The 23573-nt window shown below is 39.4% G+C and overlaps 1 protein-coding gene across 17 annotated transcripts in view; it reads left to right on the forward strand.

The window, feature by feature from the left end:
• Positions 1 to 23573, forward strand: part of BNC2 (basonuclin zinc finger protein 2) — a 451443-nt gene that overhangs the window by 110639 nt on the left and 317231 nt on the right. For 11 of the 17 annotated variants that reach the window (XM_063696351.1, XM_063696358.1, XM_063696359.1 and 8 more), the window contains one exon: positions 22516 to 22641. The exons of the other annotated variants lie outside the window; for them this stretch is intronic. In XM_063696351.1, the coding sequence (XP_063552421.1) occupies positions 22516 to 22641 (126 nt within the window). The remainder of the gene's footprint in view (positions 1 to 22515; positions 22642 to 23573) is intronic. 17 annotated transcript variants of the gene reach the window in all.

Here is a 23573-nt window from a genome sequence, read left to right on the forward strand (position 1 = left end):
TTGTTGTTGTTGTTGTTTTTTGTTTTGAGACGGTCTTACTCTGTCTCCCAGGCTGGAGTGCAGTGGCACAATCATGGCTCACTGCAACCTTAACCTCCCAGGCTCAAGTGAGCTTCCTGCCTTAGCTTCCCAAGTAGCTGGGACCACAGGCATGTGCCACCACTCCCAGCTAATTTTTGTATTTTTTTTTTTTGTAGAGACGGGGCCGCTCTGTGTTTTACAGGTTGGTCTTGAACTCTTGGGCTCAAACAATCCTCCTGCCTTAGCCTCCCAAAGAGCTGGGATTACAGGCGTGAGCCATTGCACCTGGCCCTGAAAATTCTTAAGTGGGGATAAGGGATAACAGAACTTCTTGGTTCATTGTTACCTACTTTTCTTTTTTCTTTCTTTCTTTTTTTAAAGAAATGCTGCAGCACTCATTATTTTTTCCCCTGCTTCCCTCTCCTCTCTAAATTTCCTGTCAGCAACTTTGTTTTCTAGCCTTTTTAGGCATTTTATCCAACCTCCTCCCAGCCAGGCCCTCATTACATCCTAAGAATAAGATTTTTTTCTGGCAGGGTTGAACTTTAAAGAACCATAAACCATTGTAATATCTAAATTTTTTCACCCCTATTGAAAATGCATGATTTAGACCCAATATGTGGATGCACAAATTATTAAATGACTTAGCTATTTATATTCCACCCAATAGTGTGGGTACATTTTTCTGAGAGTTGCTGAACAGCAGTGGTATTTTGAAAAATACTACTCACCTTGAGGAGGTTACATTGAATTTGTCTTTTTTGGCTTAGTTTTAAAATGAAGCTGATTACTTGGTGGTATACTTAGATGGTCTTTGATAGGACCCTCTCCTGTCCTGCCTTCCCCTGTGGAAGTATCATTATAGATCTTTCCTATACATTCTCACTGCAAATAAAATTCAGAAAATACTTAGCTCCTAAGAGTTTCTGTCTCTGGCCCGGCGCGGTGGCTCACGCCTGTAATCCCAGCACTTTGGGAGGCCGAGGTGGGCGGATCACGAGGTCAGGAAATCCAGACCGTCCTGGCTAACGCGGTGAAACCCCGTCTCTACTAAAAATACAAAAAATTAGCCGGGCGTGGTGACAGGCGCCTGTAGTCCCAGCTACTCGGGAGGCTGACGCAAGAGAATGGTGTGAACCCGGGAGGCGGAGCTGGCAGTGAGCCGGGATGGTGCCACTACACTCTAGTCAGGGCGACAGAGCGAGACTCTGTCTCAAAAAAAAAAAAAAAAGTTTATGTCTCCAAAAATTGAGGTATTCTATGATATTTATGTGACTTCTACCTTCAGTTGTGATTGTAGAATGCCTTCACAGATTTAAAATAGATACCAATAAAATGGAATTATATATAAATGGCATGGTTAAGAATGATTGTTCTCTTGATTTGTTTTCAAGCTATGTTTAGTATTCCTTTTTTCTTCCTATGTATTTTGAGGGATTTAACACTGAGTCATATAGATAGTGTTAATTTTCATTTCAGTTTATAAACTTCTATCAAGACAATAAGATTTCAGTGTAAAAAAAATTAAGGAAAATATATTTGGTGGTTTTCCTCCTCCTGAAATCTTAAAAGTTACCATACTTTCCATTAAAGTCCTCTCTAATATCTATACAGAAAACATACTGTTCTTGAATAAAACAAAATTAATTTGTGGTCCTTGACTTCTGTGGAAAAAGACCCTTATCATAACAAAGTACAAAAATAGTAAAAGCAATTAGTGAATTAAGCCTCAATTCCAATTGCCTCGATTTTTGCATGAAATCATATCTTTCTTAATATAGAAGTGTGAGATTATAGCCAGCTGTTGGAGTAGTAACTTGTAATCCATTTCTGTACGTTGGTTTTTGGTGTGAACTGAAAATGATTACCATGAAGTTAAGTGTTATAACCTACTTTAAATGAATTAGTTTCCTGGAATTTATTACTGGTAAAAATCAGAACAAATTTCCTTAGGAATCTGTGTTTATAACAAAAACATGAACTTTGACCGTAGAATACTTTTCCCATTCAAATGAAAGATAATTTAAATAATATTTTTTAAAAGGTTGATTTAATTTTACATCTGTGAGTATAAATAAAACCAGTTGATTCTTCAAAGATTTTTGATTGTGATAATAAGATGGATGGATATATTGTGCCTTAGCCTTATATTAAATTGGCAGATTTTTAAATACCGGATAATTAGAAATGCTATTAATTCTCAGTGTAGAATGCTAACCTAACATTTTTGTATGTCTTGTGCGGTCAATAGAATAATGGCCACCCAAGCATGAACAACTTTTAAGAACTTGTGAATATATATCTTACATAAGAAATGGGACTTTGGGTTGGGCGCAGTGGCTCATGCCCGTAATCTCAGCACCTTGGGAGGCCGAGGTGGACAGATCATGAGGTCAAGAGTTTGAGAGCTGCCTGGCCAATACGGTGAAACCCTGTCTCTACTACAAATACAAAAATGAGCCGGGTGTGGTGGTGTGCACCTGCAGTCCCAGCTACCTGGGAAGCTGAGGCAGGAGAATCTGGGAGGCAGAGGTTGCAGTGAGTCAAGATGGCACCACTGCACTCCAGCCTGGGCGACAGAGTGAAACTCTGTCTCAAAAAAAGAGGAAAGACAAGGGACTTTGCAAATGCGGCTAATGTTAAGGACCTTGAGATGAGGGAGATAATCCTGGATTTTCTAGGTGGACCCAGTCTAATCACATGAATCATTAAAAGCTGAGAACTTTTCCCAGCTGTGGTCAGAGAGAGATGACCATGGAAGAATAGTAAGAGAGCTCTAACATTGCTGGCTTTGAAGATGGAGCATCTGGGCCTTAAGCTAAGGAATGCTGGTGGCGGATAGAAGCTGAGAAATACAAGGAAGCAGATTCTCCTTTTGAGTCTCTTAAATGGATGGCAGCCCTGCTGATATCTTGACTTTAGCCCAGTGAGACCTGTCAGGCTTCTGACCAATATAACTGTAAGATAAGAACTGTGTGTTTTAAGCCACTAAATTAGTGGTAATTTTTTAGGGTAGACATAGAAAACTAATATACCTTGCTTTGTGTTTGTAATTGGTTGAATAAAATTATCACCAAACTCTCTAAATACTGTAAAGGAACAAAAAGCTATTTGCTTGCATATAAAATTGTAATTCATTATAATGGATTGTTACAATTAATTTTGCTTTTAAATAACAGAACGAACTTGATGCGACCTTGCAAGTATGCTTTTTTTTTTCCTTTTTAAAATCAAGGGTTGCTTTGCTACCATTGTACCAGGAATATAGTAGGCAGTCAATAATTGTTGGAAACAGTAAAATTACATAGTCAACATTTTCATTAGCTATTGTTAATGTTGTTGTTAACAATGGAGTTTTGAGAAAGGGGCTTAAGGAAATGTAGGAATGTAAGTGTGTTAGGTCTTAAGAAGTATCTCCAAACTTTTGACAGATATTTCTCACATTTCTATTTCTGTCATGTTCAACAGTTGTCAAGAAATTGCTCAAGGGTTTATTGGACTCAAGCGCCAGGGCATGAGTGAGTTTATCTCTGTCTTGATAAGCTGGACACTGATGGTAGCCAGAAAGTAATGGTGATGGGGAGTTCTGATTCTTCAGATAGTCGTTTCCTATTTAGTTAGAAAATTACAGGATTCAAGATGTTGTACCATATAGCAAGAGATTTAAGATCACTGTAAATATGTATAATAAATTAGGTAAATCTACATGCTTTTAAATAGCTTTTAAGCTGCCTGTCTACTTTCATGGCTAGTATGTTGGAACATTCAATCAGAAGTATTTATTGAGTCTGTCTGTACTAGGCACTGGGGATATAGGTTCAAAGAGCCCTGCCATCATGGTGCTTATTGACCCATAAGGAAGATAGAAATTAAGTAATTACCAGTGTTGGAAAGTAGTACAGGGCGCTTTAGGAATAGGTAGTTACCTTCTCGGGTCTATTTTTTTTTTTTTTTTTTTTTTTGAGACAGAGTCTCGCTGTGTTGCCCAGGCTGGAGTGCATTGGTGTGATCTTGGCTCACTGCAACCTCCGCCTCCCGGGTTCAGGCCATTCTCCTGCCTCAGCCTCCTGAGTAGCTGGGACTACAGGCACCTGCCACCATGCCCAGTTAATTTTTTTTGTATTTTTAGTAGAGACAGAGTTTCACTGTGTTAGCCAGGATATTTTTGATCTCCTGACCTTGTGATTTCCCCGCCTCAGCCTCCCAAAGTGCTGGGATTATAGGCGTGAGCCACTGTGCCCAGCCTAGGTCTAGTTTAAGAAACCATTTCTGAAGGCAAGGGGAGAGGTTCAGGAATGAGGAAAGAAAAAAGCTTTAAAGCAAAGAAAGAATGTCTGGAGCAGAGAAAATCTGAGATCACTGTGAGAAGGTGATAAGATGGTTAGGTTGGCAGAGATCAAATCTTACAGGGTCCTGTTAAATGATTTTGGAACCTCAGCTGCAATTTGAAGAATGTATTGGAAGGGAGAAAAAGGTGACTCCAAGAAGCTGAGGTAGGAGGCTATTTCAACTGTCAAAATATGAGAGTCTGTACCAGAGTAATAGAGAGAGGAATGGAGGATAGATCCAGAGATAGTTAGGAGATAAACTAGAAAGATTTGGAGGTTGACTGCATGTGGGGTGTCAGAGGGGCAGGGAGAGGTAGTTGGGGAAATAAAATAATCATGCCAACAAAAAAGACATATTATCCACAGCAAAGAGAGAGAGAATATAATTTATTATTGAGTAGGCATAAAAAGATTTTGCAGGTATGTAAGATATCTCAAAAGTGGCTATGAAGTTGGGGACAAAATCACAGTTAATACAGAACAGCAGAAGAAAGTATATTCTTAATAACTTCTCGTCCCTTTGAGAGACAAAGAAAGGGTTGTCCCTTGTGATAGTCTTCTGTACATCTCATGAGAGACACTTGAGTTAATCCCAGAGGTTTGTTTTTCACATATCTAGCGTTGGTTTGGCACATGACTTAGACGTATCTCTACATTGTAAAAACTGGAGACTGAACTTAATCCTTAGAGAGATTTATCTCTGTTCCAAAGGTTAGAGTAAGGACTCAGATTCACAATGTCTCCAAGGAAACAGTCCTAAGAAAAGCGGAGAAGGATAAAATGGTCTTTTATAAATGGAGAAAATCATTTTCCAAGCCCTCAATAGCAGATGGTGCCATTTACTGAGGTAGGCAGCGCTGGAGGAGGAGCAGATTTGAGGAGTAATAAGACAGACGCTTGGGAAGATGTCAAGTTTGAAGTTTCTATTAGACACTGCCCCGGAAAGGAGTGCATTCATAGTGGAGAAGGGAGATCTAGGCTAAATATAGACATTTACTAGCCGTCAACAGGTAGTACGGAACCCTGGGAATGTACTGGGTAGCTTAGGGACATGGAACGGTGGGATGGGGAAGAAAGGATGGGGGGGTCATCTCTTTTGTCATATAATCGCATAGTTAGCATAGTGATATTACCCTAATGGTTAAGCGCAGCAGTGGTCGACATTTTCATCTTTTGACTACTTTTCCTGGATAATGTAGCTAAAAGTTTACATCACCTACTCTTGTAATCTAGACTCCTGCCCTTTTCTGTTAATAGGGTATGTTCTGAGGTGGTTTCCCCCCACAGCCTCCTTTCCTTTTGTTCACTGATTATGCATTCTCTTCAGTCCCCTGAGTCTCCTGTGGACTGTTTTCCTGCACCCAGTGTGCTTCTGCCTCCCTCCATTTGAGGCCATGTGTCTTCTCATGCTGTCTTGCTCTCTCTTTTTGAACTGTTGCTTATTTGGAAATATTTTCAGTTATTTCCACACATAACTTCTAGATGTTTATACCTTTTTACAGAGTCAGGTATCCTTTTTCTGGTGTATTTATTTGGTCTGGAATGTGTCAGGTTTTGAGGCCACAGCACAGATGCTTTGCTCTCCCGTAAGTGTGGGCGATATGTGGAGAATGGCTTTGTGTGGATTGGAAGTGGAGGTGAAGGGGGAAGTATCTTGTTGGGAAGAAATAGCTAACTGTGGCCCTCAAGTGCTTCTTGGGTGGATGCATTTAATAATGATCTTAGTGAATCAGTTGCTGCATATTGAAAACAAGATGGCTGGGGCCGGGCGCGGTGGCTCACACCTCTAATCCCAGCACTTTGGGAGGCTGAGGCGGGCAGATCACCTGAGGTGAGGAGTTCGAGAGCAGCGTGGCCAAGATGGTGAAACCCCATCTCTACTGAAATTACAAATATTAGCTGGGCATGGTGGTGGGTGCCTATAATCCCAGCTACTCAGGAGGCTGAGGCAGGAGAATCGCTTGAACCTGGGAGGTGGAGCTTGCAGTGAGTCGAGATTGTGCCACTGCACTACAGCCTGAGTGACAGAGCGAGACTCTGTCTCAAGAAAAAAGAAAAAAAAAATGGCTATTTGAATCTATAACTGAACCTATAATTGGAAAATGAAATATGGGGTGGGGGAAAGACCCTCCCATTTGTATTTACAAGAACATTTAGATCTGGATTAAAATAGCAGTGACCTTTGCTCTTTATTATATCGGACAGGTCAGTTTGCAAGTTTGTTGGGTTGGGGCAACTTTTCTGAATCAGACTCATGTACTGATAAATTCTGCACTTGGTGGAGGAGGCAAAGGTTCTTATCCAGAGACACTTTAGGGAACTCTGGGGTTTGGCAAGTAGGAAAATAGGTAGAAGTGGCACTCAGGGACATTTCATTTTGTGATGACTGACTGTGAGCTGAAGATAAATACATAAAAAGGTAGGCAGTGATGCCTTGGACAAAGATTTTACCAACTGGCAGTGTGAAATATTCTGTAGACCACCAGTTCTAATGAGTTTATCTTAGACAGTTCTGAGAGTGTCGGTTAATAATTTACCCTTTCTAAGAGACAGAGGCAGCAATTACAGGCTGTAAGCGGGCACTCTGAGGCTTCTCGCTTTGCTGGAGCCCATCTGGGCTGGAGCCATGGACCCCATTGGTTGTGACACAAGTACCAAGTGTCTGCACTTTGGCATATGGAGGCTTCAGAGTGCTCAGTAAGGCATAGACATTCAGTGTGATTCACTTCAGGTGATATCTAAAGTAATGGATTACTGTAACTACCCATCTGCTCCACATCAAAAAGAACAGAACTCTGTATAGATATTTTTAAAGTTTATTTTGAAGTAGGATGGTGTTCTATATGGAAGAGAGGGTGGTGGTGGAAAAATAGGTTATTTTGAAGAAATGTTTATGAAGCTTCAGAGAAGGGACAAACTGGGCTTGCTGATTGATACCTGGAATATGCTTTTATTGTCTAACAAAATATTGGATCCAGCTGTACATGTAAGACTTACCCGTTGGCAGTGTGATTGATACTGTTAAAAACTTGAGTCTGTTTACCCCTTGCCATACAATTTGTTTTGATGCAATAGTGAACACAACTCCACTGTAGATTTAAGTACTATTTATGTGAATTTTATTTCCCTGTTTAGTCACTGAATCACATTGTAGTGTTGGCATGGTAAGTTTTGTAATTTGCTTTCCCGTGTGAAGAGTGCTTTTCTTGAACCGAATGTTGACTTCTGTATACTTTTAAAAGTTAGGCTTTATGTCATTACAAAGATTTACAGTTATTTAATAATGATTTATTGCAGTAATTTATTCTGCCAGCTGTGGCACATTTTCACTGGAATTTGTAAATCAAACTTATATAGAAATTTACCAGGACATGCATTTCAGGATTTAATAAAATATACTCTAAAATCTTTTTGAAGAATGTAGTTTTATGCTTACACATTTGGGATTAAGCTTTACCTTAACAGCCATTGTTACTATTCAAACTGCTGTGTTTGTCCCACAGTCATTGAAAAGAAGAGTCAGTGAGATCTGTTAAAATACACAGTTTCAGGTCATCCACTTTGCTTCCAGACCTTTAGTGTCATGTTATATTTGACCTGGGATATTCATATGATGTTGAGGGACATGGAAACATCCTGACATTAGGCTCTGTGCAGTTCTGTAAGTTTTAATCATATTAAACTGTGCATCCAGAATCATAACTGAGAGTGAATGTAGTGCACTGTATTCATTTAGAAACCCTAAGTGTCAGATTTTCTCTCCCTTTTTCAAAACTTACTGGCTAATAACCATGTGGAATACATTTAGCATTGGCTGCGCCAGCTCTCACTCCTGTAGTTTCTTCGGAATGCACAAATACAGCAAGTTATTGTATTTTCTTTCTTATTTTAAAAAAGATTGTTGCGATTTTGTTTACTTGATGATATATATGTTTCTAGAGAGAGAATCTAGAATAAAAAGAAAACTATACAGATTATTTTGTAACTTGTGTGTCATTAAAAAAATCTAGCAATTTGAGAGGCTCTATTTAAAATGTGTGATTGCCAAGTAATTTGTAAGAATGACTTGTTCTCTAAGACTGCATAAGAATTTTACTTCTAAGATTAAACTACTAATTCACAGCTTCAGTCAGCTGGTTATTTTGTGTACAACAGCACGAAACGTCTCATTTGACTTACTACTGCCGCCCAAACACGTTGACTTCATTGATCAGTTGTTTTAATATTGTGAAGATACAGTCTAAATGTGCCTTGAAGCTAAACTTTCAGGTTATAGTTAATTGTATTTAAAGCAGTAGGCTTTGGACTATCTAAAAAGGAAGTGAAAGCATTTGCAAATATTGTAGCCTTTAATTTTTCGTAGTAGTTTGTTTATTATGTTCAAGCACTGGTAAAACATAACTTAACAAAACAAAATGAGCCAAAACAGCTTACCATCTGAAATGTAAACCCAGTTTATCGTCGGATCTCTTATTTTTTAAAAGACGTAATTTCTTAAAAGAAATTATTAGAACAGTCTTCAGCTAGGAGTTCAAGTTACCGTACATAAAAAACTGGATCTTTATCTTATTAAGATGAAAATATTTTTGTTTTTAGAGTCTTGCTCTGTTGTCCAGGCTGGAGTGCAGTGGCGTGATCTGGGCTCACTGCAACCTCTGCCTCCCGGATTCAAGCAATTCTCTTGCCTCAGCCTCCCAAGTAGCTGAGATTACAGGCGCCTGCCACCATGCCCAACTAATTTTTGTATTTTAGTAGAGATGGGGTTTCACCATGTTGGCCAGGCTGGTCTTGAACTCCTGACCTCAAGTGATAAAACTGCCTTGGCCTCCAAAGTGCTGAGATTACAGGCGTGAGCCACTGCGCCTGGCTGAAAATAATTGTTAAAAATCTTTAAGTTTATATATACATATATATATACACACACACACACATACACACACATATATATATACACACATATATACATATATATACACATATATATACATATATACACAGATATACATATATACACATATATACACATATATATATAATTGTGCTGGGGACAGCAGCTTTATATTTCTAGAACAATTGTAATAACTTTATATGATTTATGGCTCTTCACAGTGTTTGATATTTACTTTTATTTTGAGAAAAATTAATCTGCAATGCAAGGGAAGTCGAGAGATAGGGAGATTTCTTGAAAGGGAGCAAAGATAAGACTTTTTCTTGAGAGAGTTCATTGCTGATCTCTTAGATGTGATACTGTGTTTTCCTTGAAAGCATGTAACATTTGTGTGCTGAATGGATCATGGAGAACGCATGAGCTCCTTAGTTTACATTTACTCATCCAGTACTCCAGTGCTCACAATATACTAGGGTTTTTTTTTTTTTAAACCATTTTCAATGCAATTTAAGAGAATATTTTAGAATTAAGTTTTCACAGTTTTGTAGTTTTTTTTATTTCACAGTTTTGTAGTTTTTTTTAGACTTCAGTGATGTTTTAAATGTTTTCCTTGTGCTTACCTGGAAAAGCTTTTTAAATGATACCAATTTGGAATGTTAAAAAAGGTATAATTCTGGGATGACAGATATATTTAATCTTGTGCGTGAATTTAGACTGATGGTTGGTGAACGCTTTGAGAGTCTGAGGTGGGCCAGAGAAAAAAGACACAACTCTGTACTTGGTTAGCAATGCCTGCCATTGCCGCTGAAGTACCAGTCGATGGAAGCATCTCCTGAATTCATCTCCCTAGCCCAGAAACTTCTGTGTTACTGTAATCATTCATTTATTCATCTTGTGTTCATTCATTCACCCAAATTTTTCAACATTTCTGAATATGTGGCAGCATGCCAAGCATGGTAGGAATATAGTGGTGAAGCAGACATGAATTTGCTTTCAAGCCTTGATGAGTGGGAGGCTTAATCGTTCATTAACAAAGAGTTGAAAACAGGGTGGCAGCGGTTTTGGCAAGAATGTGTTACGGTCTAATTCAGAGATACTGAACTTGGGACCTAAGTAAGAAGGATATTCTGTTGTAGAAATCTGGCAGATTCTAGAGTTTGTTTGAGAGATCTCTTGCATTTGCTCATTGGGTATACTAGGCATTCTGGAGGGATGCCCATTCCCATCTGACAGGATAGATGATCTCCTGGTCAAATGTACAGATGATGTCTAACATCTCCATAATGCAAGGCAAAAGTAGGTTCTGTAAGGGGAATGACATGACATTAGTTTAGCGATGAGTGGTAAAGCCATATGCTGTTGGGTGTGATGCCAGTCAGTAGTAGATGGTAGAGAATTGAAGATAGAGCATAATTTTAGTGTTCAGCCATTTTTAATTTCAGAAAATATTTTTAGGTAGAAATATTTTAACTGTATAGTACATGTATTGGTACAAATATAAGTATCAAATTATATTTCTACCTTCACCATTTTTTCCAACTAGAAATCTTATAATTATCTTTAGCTTCTTTTCTCTTAGAGCTAAAATTATTTTAGGTACCAGTTCTCGTAGATTCTTTAAAACAGAAAACAAAACTCTAAATTGTTAATTTATTTCTCACAATTACCTAGTTTAGGTCCTCATGCTCTGTGATGGGCTGTCCATTTCCTATTAGTGTCTACTATAGTTTCAAGTGTAAATGCATGCAGTGTAAATGAATATAAAACTGATAAAATTCCTCGTTCTTAGAGCTTATATTCTAGGGGAATATTTGAATACAAACAGATCCCCTAATTTAATACTTCTGTTTTCTGCTGCATTCACCATTCCTAGATAAAACATAACTTCTGTTACTTAACTATTGTGTTAAGAAATTTGAAGTCCAAATTTCAAGGCCTCTACAGTTTGCCTGTATATACGCTTTCTAATCTCATGTCTTATTAATTAATATCTTTCATCTATCCAGGGAACAGTGCATCCTTACATCCTTACACTATTTTTTTTTTTTTTTTTAAAGCACAGGATCTCTCTCTCTTGCCTAGGCTGGAGAGCAGTGGCACGATCGTGGCTCACTGCAGCCTCAGCCTTCCAGGCTCATGCAGTCTTCCCACCTCAGCCTCCTGAGTAGTTGGGACCACAGGCATGTGCCACCACACCTGGGTAATTTTTAATTTTTTTGTAGCGATGGGATCTCACTCTATTACCCAGGCTGATCTCAAACAACCGGCCTCAAGCTGTTGACTTTCCCGCCTTGGTCTCCCAAGGTGCTGGGATTATTATACTTTTATTCGTGCTTCCCCCACCCATTTGGAATGTTCTCTTCTCTTTGCCTTTTGATATTCTCCTTAGTCTAAGAATCTTGGCTCAAATTGCTCTTTTAACCAAATAACGTATGTTCCTGGATTTATTATAACTAACAACACGTGTACTGATTTGTAGACTTCTACTTTTGTAAGAGAGTGCTTATTTACATCTTTTATTTGACTTGTACATTTACATATAGTCTCTCCAGCTATACTGTAAATGATGTGAAATTAGAGGACTTTGTTTTAAATATTCATACTGGGCTAATATGAGCACAGTTGAAAAGCAGGCAGGAACTGTGCTTTGAGCATCCTGGAGAATGAAACAAAGCTTACAAGCTTACATACTCAATTTCTAAGATAGTCATTCCCCCATATATTGCTTAGAACCTGAAAATTCCAAAACTCTCTTTGGTTTTCAGGGCCATGATTATATATTAATTTTTTTATTTTGTTAATTTCATATATATATATATATAGTATAAAAAGTGAAAAAAAGTACAGAAGCTTACACAGAGAAAACAAATGGTCCATTGCTTTTTTTTTTTTTTTTTTGAGATGGTTTCGCTCTGTTGCCCAGGCTGGAGTGCGGTGGCCTGATCTCGGCTCACTGCAATCTCCATCTCCTGGGTCCTAGCAATTCTCTTGCCTCAGCCTCCTGAGTAGCTGGGACTATGGGCGGCTGCCACCATGCCTGGCTAATTTTTGTATTTTTAGTGGAGATGGGGTTTCACCATGTTGGCCAGTCTGATCTCGAACTCTTGACCTCAAGTGGTCCACCCACCTCGGCCTCCCAAAGTGCTGGGATACAGGCATGAGACACTGCACCCGGGCAAATTCTCCTTTTTTTCTGTTTACTGGATTCCTTCTTTTTAAATTTTTAAGACAATGTCTCACTCTGTCTCCCAGGCTGGAGTGCAGTGGCACGCTCAGGACTCACTGTAGCCTCGACCACCCCGGGCTCAGGTGACCCTCCCACCTCAGCCTCTGGAGTAGCTGGGACCATTGGCATGTACCACCACGCCCAACTAATTTTTGTATTTTTTGTAGAGATGGGTTTTGCCATATTGCCTAGGCTGGTCTTGAACTCCTAGGCTCAAACAATCTTCCTGCCTCAGCCTCCCAAAGTGCTGGGATTACAAGCGTGAGCCATCACACCCAGACTTATTTGCCAGATCCTGAAAGGTATTTCTAGCAATAGCCTAGCCCCGTTTTAGAAGTATTTGTTACCTCCTCAGTTTTTCTTTTCTGCTCTCTCTTTCTCCTGTTTTTCTCTTTCTCCATAAATGATAGTACACAGTATTTACTGTTCTGCATCTTGCCTTTTACTCATGTTTTGTTTGGAGATGTTGTTTATCTGTATTTACAGTTTTTTTTTCCATTCTTCTTAATGACTAGTTAATATTCCATTGGAAAGATTCATAGTAAAATAAAATAGCAAATTCTAGAACTGGGAAGAAAGCAAATATTAGGCAAACAATTAATAATTATAACTAACTATGAAAGGATAAAATGGTAGATAGTTGAATTTAAAAAAACAGAGCCTTCCCAGAGCTCCTCTTTCCCATGCGAAGTCAAATAGGAGGCCCTAAGCACTTAGAAGCCTAAAGATATTACCAGATATTAATTGATGTTTAATTATCAAGAAAGATATGTCCTGCTTAAAACAGGGTAATAGGCAGCACCTTTTCAGAAAATTCTTGTCTAAAATGGTAGAAACCTGGAGAGGCAATGCTGGATATTTGGATGAGCACATATTTTGAAATCAGACCAACTTGGTCTTGAATTCCCAGTTTGACACTTAATATAAGACTTTGGCCAAGTGACTAAACTCTCTTAGCTTCGATTTCCTTATTGGTAAAATGAGAATAATAATACCTATCTCAGAGGAACTGTGAAGAATGAATGAAAAAATCTTTTATGTTTTGCATAGTACCTGGCACACAACAGGTGCTCAATAAATATAAAGTTCCATCTCCTTGACTCTGTGCCCTTCCAGAATGATTAATTTCCTAAGAGCTCTGGATGCTGAGATTTTACTGTAATTGTATCTTTTATAAAACTTACAATGTCTTGTACATAGTAAGAAGTCCACATTTATGTGTAGATTTATTCTGTAACTCTTAAGAGTCTGGCTTGGTTTTCTTGAAACTTTTCATGAAATTTCTCAAATCTCTAGAAGCGGGTACAAGGACAATTAATTATTTATGTACCCTGTGAAGATGCCTAACTTGGCCAAATGTCAACATCTCAAGCAGTGGTTGTGCTTGTAAAATTTTAATAATCTGTACTTTCATAGTATACTTTGTATTTCTTTGCGTGGTGTGATATTTTGTATATTTTAAAAATGGGAAGAATTTCAGATGTTTTAATATCTGTTAGGTGGAAAGTATAATTCTTTTTCAATTACATGGATTAATTTTTTTTTTTTTTTTGAGATGGAGTCTTGCTCTGTCGCCCAGGCTGGAGTGCAGTGGTGCGATCTCTGCTCACTGCAAGCTCTGCCTCCAGGGTTTACGCCATTCTCCTGCCTCAGCCTCCCAAGTAGCTGGGATTACAGGCACCCGCCACCACGCCCGGCTAATTTTTTGTATTTTTAGTAGAGACAGGTTTCATCATGTTAATCCAGGATGGTCTCGATCTCCTGACCTCATGATCCGCCTGCCTCGGCCTCCCAAAGTGCTGGGATTGCAGGCGTGAGCCACACTGCCCCCGGCCGAATTTTAAGTTTAGGCCAGGCGCGGTTGCTCACGCCTGCAATCCCAGCACTTTGGGAGGCTGAGGAGGGCAGATCATTTGAGGCCAAGAGTTCAAGACCAGTCTGCCAACATGGTGTGAAACCCTGTCTCTACTAAAAATACAAAAATTAGCCGGGCGTGGTGGCACATGGGTGTAATCCCAGCAACTCTGGAGGCTGAGGCTCGAGAATCCCTTGAACCCAGGAGGCAGAGGTTGCAGTTAGCAGAGATTGGACCATGGCACTCCAGCCTTGGTGACAGAGCAAGACCCTGTCTCAAAAAGCAAACAAACAAAAAACAAAAACGAGTTTAATAAGGTTCATAGGGTTAAATGTGGGGGGCTCTGACACTGATTGCAGTCAGGTTCAACATGGCCAATATGAAGTCAACTGGCTTGTAAGTTTCCTAAAAATTTAATAGTCAGTTCTCACAAGTCGCAAAGAGTAAATCTGGTATACTACTAGATTATCAACCTCCTGGGTGACTGGTTTGAGCTCCGGTGTAAACATAGTTAGGAGAACCAATTCATGAAAAATGGTCCAGGCTTTGCTACCAGTTTATTCTTTGACTTTGCCTCAGTTTCCTTGATTGTATAGTAAAGCAATGGGATTAGATCTGTTTCCTAAAATTTTTTGGTATGACCTTACAATTCTGTGTGTGTAAGGCTGCAGAAGCCAAGGGGCCCAGGCTTTATACGACTTGTCTCATATTCACAATATCAATATTTTTTTCTTTTCAAAAAAGGTCTCCCCTAGTTAAAGCAAATATATTTGAGAACCACTGTTACTGAAAAAATAGCTGTCTCAAAGCCCATGTCTGTACTTGCAGCAGGGCCCCTGATACAGTCACATGTAATGGGTTTACTTATTCCTTATATATATACTACAATAAACAATCTAGGGTTTAGGAAAACGCAAAAGTAATGGAATGCAATTCAGTGTTATTTTTATCAGAGACAGGCATAATAGAAAACATTTTGGTACTTGATACTTTATTTAAATATGACTTTCATTTATGTGTGAATGAACTCTCCATATATGCTAATGGATGCTTGTAGGCCAGGCATCATGAACTTAGATGGCAATAGTGGCCAGGCAAGTAAAGGAATTGCGAGAACCTGGTAGGGTATAAAATGAAAGTACGTGCTGCAGAGAGTAGTTTCTACTCCTCCCTTGCTGATTGTTGTCAGAAAGGAACATACGTTTCTGTTACCATGTCTTTAATTCTTTAACGCCTCACCTTTTGCCTCTCCCTGCCCATTCCCTCAGCAGCTGAATATCCATATTTTAATTTAAAATTTCTTGTGTTTTACATGTTGGTCATTAATTAAACATATGCACACTCATACACACTCACTTAGGAGGAGCCAAGCAAAACACATCTGAAGCCAAACTTGGCCTGTGGTCTTCTACTTTGAAATCTCTTTTCACACACATACCTAGGCAGCAACTGATATTTTAGTACTTGTATGCTAGGCGCTTGGCTACACCTTTTGCACTAATAAAAATGTTTAACCTTCACAACAATTCTGTGAACAGGTACTTTTATTTCCACTTTAGAGATGAACTTTGGATAAGTAACTTGCCAAGATCACACAATTAGTAAAAGGTTCTGCAGTTATTCAAACCCAAGAAATTGCGCTGCAGAACTCTGACACTTAACCACTTGGCAAAATTGATTTCCTGGATATGTTTCTTCTATATATGCTCTAAGCACACACACAAAATGTAAATAACACTATAAAGGATGAAGAGAAATTGTTTACTATTAGTTCATGTACATATGTTTGCATATGTGGGCATGATGTGATAAAGCACTGAAATGCTATAAGCTTTCAAATTTTACACAGTTTTTTTGATAAAGCTCAGTGAGACCAGTGTAAAAATTTCACAGGGAGTTTATATTTCTCCTTGCCACAAACTAGACATCCTGAGCTTTGGGGCCAACGTTGTCTGTGTCCAAGGGCAAAAGTTCTCTTTCTTCTCATTGTCATATTTAAACCCCACCCATGGAAATGCTCCAAGTCCTGAGTGATGATCACTTCCTCTGGGCAAGGGTATGAAGAATAAAAGTAAATCTAGCAGGAGGAGTAAATCCCAGAAGACAGAGATAAGTACTTGAGGTCAGAGACTGCGTCTTTTATAGTTTGTCTACATACCAAACTCATTAATATGAATAATCATCTTAGCAGTACTGGTTGTAGTAGCAAAAGTAATACAAGAAACCAGTCTTCTCCTATATTTTTACATTAGCATTCATTATTTGTAGGATTTGGGAGGTCTTTTTGAGAAAGTGATGTGAAACTAAGTCTCTCCCACGTTTTTCCTTTAGTTCCACTTTTTCATACCGACATAAAATATTTTTCAACCTTAAAAACTGCAGTCTAGGCCGGGCGTGGTGGCTTACGCCTGTAATCCCAGCACTTTGGGAGGCTGAGGCAGGTGGATCACAAGGTCAGGAGATCGAGACCATCCTGGCTAACATGGTGAAAACCCGTCTCTACTAAAAATACAAAAAAAAATTAACCGGGCGTGGTGGCAGGCGCCTGTAGTCCCAGCTACTCGGGAGGCTGAGATAGGAGAATGGCATGAACCTGGGAGGCGGAGCTTGCAGTGAGCAGAGATCGCGCCACTGCACTCCAGCCTGGGTGACATAGCGAGACTCTGTCTCCAAACAAGCAAACAAACAAACAAACAAACTGCAGTCTGTAGGAATAAAAGTATAAGATGGTAGGGGAAAAAAACCGAGAATAGTGTGAACAAAATCTATGTATTTATCCATTTAGGTTTTTCCCCTGGGGTATTTTGGAATACCCTTTGACACCGTAAGCCTCTTTATGGTTTACTCACTTGGTATGGAATGGGGGAGAAAAAAGGAGCCAGTCCATCTGGCAGTATTCCTCTCAACACCCTATACCCATCATGTGAATGGAAAGAACCCCAAACCTTCATTTTCAGAACCGTATCTCAGCCTCTGGCTCCTGAAGAAAACCAGTGTGGTTCAGATGTGGGATGGGAAGAGTGGTTTGCATTGGCATCAGCCCTGCGGGTGCTTTGGGGCTGGAGTACACACAGCTGTGGGTTACAGATGCTTGCTCTCCGGTATTAATGTGGCCAACATGTGAAACCATGACACCCACAATACTACACAAAGGTCCACGCCTCTGATAGTTTGAGAAATAACTCCTTCTGAAGAAATTCCTTTTTGAAGGGCTAGAATACATTCTAGAATGGAAGGTCCTCTTTCAGAGGGGTAGAACCAGGAAAGAGATGCCTTATAATGTTGGACAGAGCACAGGGTGTCTGTAGGCTTAGGAGCTTTAACCAAACATGGGAAAAAAAAAGTAAAAAGTCTGCTCTAAACCTTAGATTAATAAATTCGAAATTCTGTGCTGTGCATGTAGCAGAAAGCTTGTACACTCAAGTCATCGTGTAGTTTCTTTGGAGATGTCAAATGCAAACCATTGTTGGTGGTTGTCATCTGGCCTGACTCAGGGTGTGTTGGAAATGTTTCCACCGATTTTTATTTCCCTGAGCTGTCTCCAAGGATGGTAGAACCAGAGGAATCTATACACAAGAGAAAAGAAATGAGCATGGGTTCTTGGTAATTTAATAACTAGGACTCTTTTCAGGGTGTGGGGATTTTGTCCTTTCTCACTCATGAGGCCCATGCTTCCTTCTGACAGTACACTTGAGAGAGCTGAGATGTTTCCATCCCCCATTCAGTTAGTGAGACAGTTTTCTCATTCAGGTACAATTTCCAGTGAAATAGTAGCTTATAAGTATCCAGAAGTTAGTTTATTGACTCTTATTGCACTTCTGAGCACCTAATAAATAATTTATTAGTCTGATGGATATGTGGCTACCTAACTATGGGGCATGAAATATGCACTATTTTTCTAATATACTGTAGGGAGACCTGTTTATAAAGTATTTAGTATTGGTTTTATAATGCACTGTTGACAACAGGAGACCACGAAGCTCAAAGATCAATCTCATTTTGGCCCACAGTATTAATGCTGCTTTATAAAGCTCTATGACAGGTCACTTAGATAGTGGTCTTCACAGAAAGGACTCTGTTTAGGAAGGCAGGCTGTAGGGGCTGCCAGTATAGTAGATGAATGTCTTTGTCTGTGTCCCTAAGGTGACTCTGGCGGTTGCTTATGTTGGCCAGGTGATGGAACCCATCATTTCCCTGCTCTCCAGAGGGATTCTGGACTAGAAGTGCTGAGTTCTGCTAATGCAGACCTTGCTAATTGGGCAGAAAGCTGGTGTGACTTTGGACCACAATTGCAGTTCTGGAGACAGAAATCAGGCAATAAGGAGTGGAACTTGGCTCTCTTCAGCTTTGTCTTATGTTTATTAATGAAGTGAAATTATTCCACATCTTTTATGCCTTTGTTCAAATCACATAGGTGACATAGCATAAAGTATTTTGATTTTTGTTGGCTTTGGGGAATTTCCTAGCCAGAAATAAATTCATAGACATTAGAACACTACATACTAAACACTTCAAATTTGGGAAAACCTAAACAAAGACTAAGTATTTCATCCAAAATCAATTCTCAGTGTTTTACTTTATTTTCTTCATAAGAACTATACACTATGAGAATGCTGCATAATGACAATGATTTATAACATACTATTGCCCATCAAGGTATATGTGTTATTGTCTTTGTTTTTTTTTTTTTTTTTTTTTTTTTTTTGAGATGGAGCCTCACTCTGTCACCCAGGCTGGTGTGCAGTGGCGTAATCTCAGCTCACTGCAACCTCCACCTCCTGAGTTCAAGCGATTCTCGTGCCTCAGCCTCCCGAGTAGCTGGAACTACAGGCGTGTACCACCACACCTGGCTGATTTTTGTATTTTCAGTAGAGACGGGGTTTCACCACGCTGGCCAGGCTGGTCTTGAATTCCTGACCTCAGGTGATCCACCTGCCTTGTCCTCCCAAAGTGTTGGGATTACAGGCGTGAGCCACCGCACCTGTCATGATGTATGTTTTAGAGCAAGGTATTTTTCTCTTTGTGTCAAGAACTCCTTGCTGGTTCTAAGTATTTCACTTCCCAAACTGGGAACTCTGAGCTATACTTTCTTGGACCCAGTCAGCTTGTTTATTATTTCTCACACTTTTGTGGGAACCCAGGCTGAGTTCTACTATTTGCCATTTCTGTTACTCATTTCTTACTGATTCAGAGTTTCATTTTTTTTTTTTTTGAGATGGAGTTTCGCTGTTGTTGCCCAGGCTGGAGTGCAGTGGTGTGGTCTTGGCTCACTGCAACCTCCGCCTCCCAGGTTGAAGTGATTCTCCTGCCTCAGCCTCCTGAGTAGTTGGGATTACAGGCATGCACCACCATACCCGGCTAATTTTGTATTTTTAGTAGAAACGGGGTTTCTCCATGTTGGTCAGGCTTGTCTCGAACTCCTGACCTCAGGTGATCCGCCCACCTTGGCCTCCCAAAGTGCTGGGATTATAGCAGAGTTTCATTTTACCCTTTCCAGTTGGACCCAATGTGTTCTTCCTTCTAGTACTCCTCGATTCCTTCCTATCAGGTCTCCCTTAGCAGATAGCCCCATCTTTAACTTTCCTCAGATGATTATTTTGTTCATGTAGCTGTTGTTTATTGAGCACCCTATTAGACCCTGAGTTAGCAAAGATAAATTCTGTCTCTTTTAAGAAGTATACAGTTTAGTGGAAGAAATTGGTAATAAATTGGTTTTCTAACATGAGCAGTTTTAATATATGTATTTCTTAACCACAGATTTTTTTTTCTGTATCTCTTACCTTTGGTTTCTGAGGGAAAAAAAAAGGGTTTCTTTTTTCTCCCTCCAGGGGCACCCTTTTCATTTGTGCTCTTGATCATATTCTCTCCTTGGACCCTTTCATACCATTTTCCCTCTGGCTTAGATCTTCAATATCGTTTTCTCTCTTGGCTTCGTCCCCTTTGCCTGTGATAGTCTCTTTTTTCCCTGTAGTGAAAAACAAACTGCCAACTTATGAACACAACCTGTCTGAGCTCCTCTAACTTTTCAGACCACGTTTCTCTTACTTGTTTTCTTTGCAGAATTTCTCCAAAGAATGTTTTATCTTTTCTGCTTCTTTGTCTTCACAATTTGCTTACTTCTTAACTCTCTGCAATATGGATTCTGTATACCTATCAATCTACAAAGACATTCACTCTTATGACACAAAGCCTAATAAAATATTTTAGCCACAAATATACATGAATGGTATGTTGAACACTCATTGACCCGAGTTTAGGAACTAATAATGTACAAACACATCTGAAGACTAGAGTTACCATTTAAATTATACTGTGTCAGTCACTGTCAATCTCCCTATCTGCCTTTCCCCATTTTCCATCCTTAAGCACTATTCTGATTTTGGTATTTATTATTCCCATGCCTTTTGGTTTGCTCTTACTGTATTTGCTTCTATTTAACTATTTCACTTGGTTTTAACCATACCCTAAATATAAGTCTTGTTGTTCTAGATCATTTAAAACTCTCAAGCATCCTATCTTCTGTCAACTGTTTTCCCTTATCAGGTGGAACGTTGGACAATCACGATGCTCCTGTTAACGCTGTTCCTTCTGTCTTTTCCCCTAATAACTATGGATATCCCCTGAGATACTAACCTTGGCCACTTGTTTTATCTCTTGTTTCAGGTCTGTGTAGATGGCTGCTGGATGTGATAACTTCAGTATCAATCTGTTTTCTAACATTTCCAGTTGCCTGGTTATCTGCATGATCCGCTCTTACCCCCATACTAAACTTGCTATATATTCTCACAAACTAGTTCATCCCCCTTTCTGTTGATAATGCTACCATTTTCCTGTGCTCAGACTATTAGAACTTTAGTGTCATTGTTGACACTTCTCATTTGTTACAGTCATTCTGGTCCCCTTGATTTTATCTTCACAGTATCTTCTGTATCTTGTCCTTTTTTTTTTTCTCCAGCCGTATTGCCAGTAATTTACCCAGATTATTGATTGATTGATTGAGATGGAGTTTTGCTCTTGTTGCCCAGGCTGGAGTGCAATGGCACAATCTCTGCTCACTGCAACCTCTGCCTCTTGGGTTCAAGTGATTCCTCTGCCTCAGCTTCCCAAGTAGCTGGGACTACAGGCATGCACCACCACACCTGGCTAACTTTTTTTGTATTTTTAGTAGAGACGGGGGTTTCACCATTTTGGCCAGGATGGTCTCGAACTCCTGACCTTAGGTTATCTGCCCGCCTTGGCTTTCCACAGTTTTGGGATTACAGGCGTGAGCCACCATGCCCGGCCTATTTTAATGTCTTCCTAATTGGACCCTGCTTTTGTCTTTTCACACTTCAGTCCATCTGTCATACTGTTGCCAGATAAATCTTCTTGGAGCAAAATAATGATCAGACGTTACTGCTGTTGAGAAGCTTTTGGTAGTTTGGACTGTTGGTAGATAACAGGCTAAATAGCAACTCTTTGTAGTGGAGTATAGGGCCCTTACTTTTATAATAGTTCCTATAAACCACTGCATCCATTTCATTGATGGTTCTTCTATGTATATCTTCCCTTATGTTCCAGTCAAACTGTATTACTTCTCTAGGAATATAATCTACACTCAGTGTGAGAGTGCCTTGGCGTAGAAGCTTTTTTTTTTTTTTTTTTTTTAAACCATACTGGCTGGAAGGGATCTCTTAAGTTGTATGGAATTCTGCTCTTGTTTCTTTTCCTATTCTGTTTTTGTTAAGGTTGTTTTGTTCATAGCTTATCTCCTGTACTAGATTGTAAACTTGTGAGCAAGGAGTATGTCTTAACTTTTGTGTTCTCCACAGCTTCTTATACTTGGCAAGGGAGCGGGGCGGGGGGCTGGGGCGGGAGGATGGGGGTGGGGGTGATTAGTATTCCCTAACAGCAGTTAAAAGTGTCATATTAAGTGGAAGAAAAGGGAGTAAGAAATTGAGCTAGGCAGGCCAAAAGTCTATCCATTATCAATCAGCAAATTATTCAGTTATTCACTTTGTTACTTTAGTTCTCACCAAAGTTTATTTAGCTGTTGGCTACTATCAGCCTTAGAAACTATTAACTCTTAAAAAAATGTGTTTAGTTGGTCATTGGTGTGTTATATTTGCAATTTCTTAATAAAAAGTTTTGATGTACTCACTGCTTTTAAGTAATACTGTCTGGGCATATGTAATTTCCTTTCCCAATCTCTCAATAGGCACACCTTGGGCCCACCCCACCTCCACATAGCCTTAATTACAAATCAGAGGACAGGCTTAGTGAGCAAGACTGGCCAGCATATTTCAAGGTCCCATGTTGTGGGGTTGATACATCTCAAATTGAGGTATGTTGGTTTTTTTTTTCCCCCTTTAAGTTACTTGGACACACTCGCATGCTTTGATTACCTAGTTAAGATGTATCTCTCACCTCTTCTTTCTGCCACTCTTTTACTGTCTTTCATACTTATCCTCATTCTATGAAACTCAGGTATTTATTTGCTTCCTAACACTTCTTGCCTCTGAAGAAATCATTGAAAGTAGATTTAATGATGGTTATTTGAATGATTTTGAATGTGATAAAGTATCTGCCTTCTATTGTTTCTCTCCCCACCTGCACTTACTTCTCTTTTCCTTTTTCTATTCTTTCTTTCCTATTGTTCTAGGGCTAGTTTATAGTTATCACTATTTTTAATAATAATACTATATTAATAGTGTTAGTAGTAAACTTTTAAAACTGAAGTTTAACATACTTACAGAAAAGTGCACAAATAAAAGTGTATAGCTTGATAAGTTTTCCACAGTGAATATACCCAGGACCACCAACTAGATGGAGATACATAACACTACCTGAACCCCAAAAGTGTCCCTTAGCCCAGCCACTATTCTCCATCAAAGGCAATCGCTATGCAGATCTTCTAAGGGACCTGTTAAGTCTTCGTATTTTTAACTTGCCATTAATAGGTTTCTGGCATCTTTTGGGTTTCTTAATTTGGAAAACAATCTCTAAGTTCATGAACATTTGCTCTGTTTCAACATTTTTCGATTTAAATATGTATGTATATAAATAGTCTCTATCAAGGCCAGTAGATTGCTTGAGAGTAGGAGTTCCCAGACTTGCCTGGGCAACATAGCGAGACCCCATCTTTAAAAAAAAAAAAAAAAGCCAGGTGCGGTGGCTCACGCCTGTAATCCCAGCACTTTGGGAGGCTGAGGTGGGTGGATCACAAGGTCAGGAAATCGAGATCATTCTGGCTAACATGGTGAAACCTCGTCTCTA

Source organism: Gorilla gorilla, chromosome 13, assembly GCF_029281585.2.
Source record: "Gorilla gorilla gorilla isolate KB3781 chromosome 13, NHGRI_mGorGor1-v2.1_pri, whole genome shotgun sequence".
NCBI lineage: Eukaryota > Metazoa > Chordata > Mammalia > Primates > Hominidae > Gorilla > Gorilla gorilla.